Source organism: Coturnix japonica, chromosome 25 (genome assembly GCF_001577835.2).
Source record: "Coturnix japonica isolate 7356 chromosome 25, Coturnix japonica 2.1, whole genome shotgun sequence".
NCBI classification, from domain to species: domain Eukaryota; kingdom Metazoa; phylum Chordata; class Aves; order Galliformes; family Phasianidae; genus Coturnix; species Coturnix japonica.
The window spans coordinates 1,561,169-1,563,151 of NC_029540.1; the positions used below are offsets into that span (position 1 = coordinate 1,561,169).

At 61.1% G+C, this 1,983-nt stretch overlaps 1 protein-coding gene across 1 annotated transcript in view; it reads right to left on the bottom strand.

Annotated features, from left to right (window-relative positions):
- HAX1 (HCLS1 associated protein X-1) overlaps nucleotides 1-1,175 on the bottom strand; it is a 4,360-nt gene extending 3,185 nt beyond the window's left edge. Inside the window, 3 exon segments of the mRNA XM_015884565.2 lie at nucleotides 603-698; nucleotides 701-932; nucleotides 1,012-1,175. Of these exon segments, the coding sequence (XP_015740051.2) occupies nucleotides 603-698; nucleotides 701-932; nucleotides 1,012-1,064 (381 nt within the window). The 5' untranslated portion in view covers nucleotides 1,065-1,175.
- Nucleotides 1,176-1,983: the final 808 nt, after the last annotated feature.

The following is a 1,983-nucleotide window of genomic DNA, read 5'->3' on the forward strand; positions in this document are numbered from 1 at the left end:
AGATCCCCATACAGACCCCATAGATCCCCATAGAGATCCCACAGATCCCCATAGAGACCCCACAGACCCCCATAGAGACCCCATAGGCCCCCATAGATCCCCATACAGACCCCATAGATCCCCATACACACCCCATAGACCACATAGATCCCCATACAGACCCCAAAGACCACATAGATCCCCATACAGACCCCATAGATCCCCATAGAGACCCCATAGGCCCCCATAGATCCCCATACAGACCCCATAGATCCCCATACAGACCCCATAGATCCCCATACACACCCCATAGACCCCCATAGAGACCCATAGACCCCCATATAGACCCCATAGATCCCCATAGAGACCCCATAGACCCTATAGATCCCCATATAGACCCCATAGAGACCCATAGACCCCCATAGATCATGTTGCCCATGGCCCCGTCCAACCTGACCTTGAACACCTCCAAGGCCGGGGCATCCACAACCTCCCTGTGCAGCCTGTTCCGGTTCCTCACCACTCTCCTAGTGCAGAACTTCCCCGTAACATCCAACCTAAATCTTCCCTCTTTTAACCCCAAACCATTTCCCGGTGTCCCGTTATTGTTTCACGTCACCCACCGTCGGTAGCGGCTCCCATGACCGGGCCGAACCTTCGGGCTCCTTCAGCATCGAGTCCCGGAGCGGCCGCCCCGACCCGGTGCCGGGCAGGGGGGGGGGGGCTCAGCGGGGAGAACCGGGATCAAACCGGGCCGTGCTGCCCCCCCCCAGCCCCGCTGCCCCAGCAGGTCGCCCATGTCCCGCAGCAGCTCCTCCAAGACGCCGCCGGGGCTGAAGCCGAAGCCGAAGCCGAAATCATCGTGTGGACGCGAACCGGGGCTGAGCCCGGTTTCATCCTCATCCTCATCCTCGTCGTCATCCCACGGTGCACCGAATAACGGGTCCCGGGGCCTGAGGAGCGCGGCTCTTAGAGCGGACACCGGGGGAATAACGGGATGGAGCGGGAGGGGGATGGGGCCCAGCCCGGTACCTGCCGCGCCCCGGGAAGCCGAAGAAGCCGCGGAAAGCGTCGTAAAAACTCATCGAGATTCGGCCGCAAAGCGACGCCGCCGCCGCCACCACCACCAGCCACGACCGGGGCGCTGCCGTAAAGCGCCGCCGGCCGTAAAGCACCGCCGGGTGGCCTGAGGCGCAGGTTAAAGAGTGCCGCGGGGTGTCGCGAAGGGCAGTGCCGTAAAGCGCTGCGGGGTGTCGCGAAGGGCAGTGTCGTAAAGCGCTGCTGGGTATCGTGAAGGGCAGTGCCGTAAAGCGCCGTCAGCCGTAAAGCACCGCTGGGTGGCCTGAGGCGACGAGTTAAAAAGCGTCGCGGGGTGTCGTGAAGGGCAATGCCGTAAAGCGCCGTGGGGTGTCCTGAGGCGCAGGTTAAAGAAGCGCCGCGGGGTGTCGCGAAGGGCAGTGCCGTAAAGCGCTGCTGGGTGTCGTGAAGGGGGGTGCCGTAAAGCGCTGTGGGGGTGTCGCGAAGAGCAGTGCCGTAAAGTGCCGTCAGCCGTAAAGTACCGCTGGGTGGCCTGAGGCGACGGGTTAAAAAGCGCCGCAGGGTGCCGCGAAGGGAGGGCAGTGCCGTAAAGCGCTGCAGGGTGTCGTGAATGGCAGTGCCGTAAAGCGCCGCAGGTGACGCGAAGGGCAGTGCCGTAAAGCACTGCGGGCTGTCGTGAAGGGCCCGTAGGGACCCCGCAGCACCCTGGGGGGGGGGGAGGGGGGTTGATAAGGGGGGGCTGAGAGTGACAATGATCCCAAATAGGGGAATAAGGCCGGAATAGTGGGGGAGGGGGGGGGTCAATGGCGGCCTCAAAGCACTGCAGATACCACCACGTGCACTCACTGACCTTTTATTCTCTTTTAAGGAGCCCGCAGCTGAACTGAAGGAAAATAATAATATATATATATATATACACAGGAGCTGGAAGTGCATCGAAATAACCAAAACCGAACCAAAAAGGAA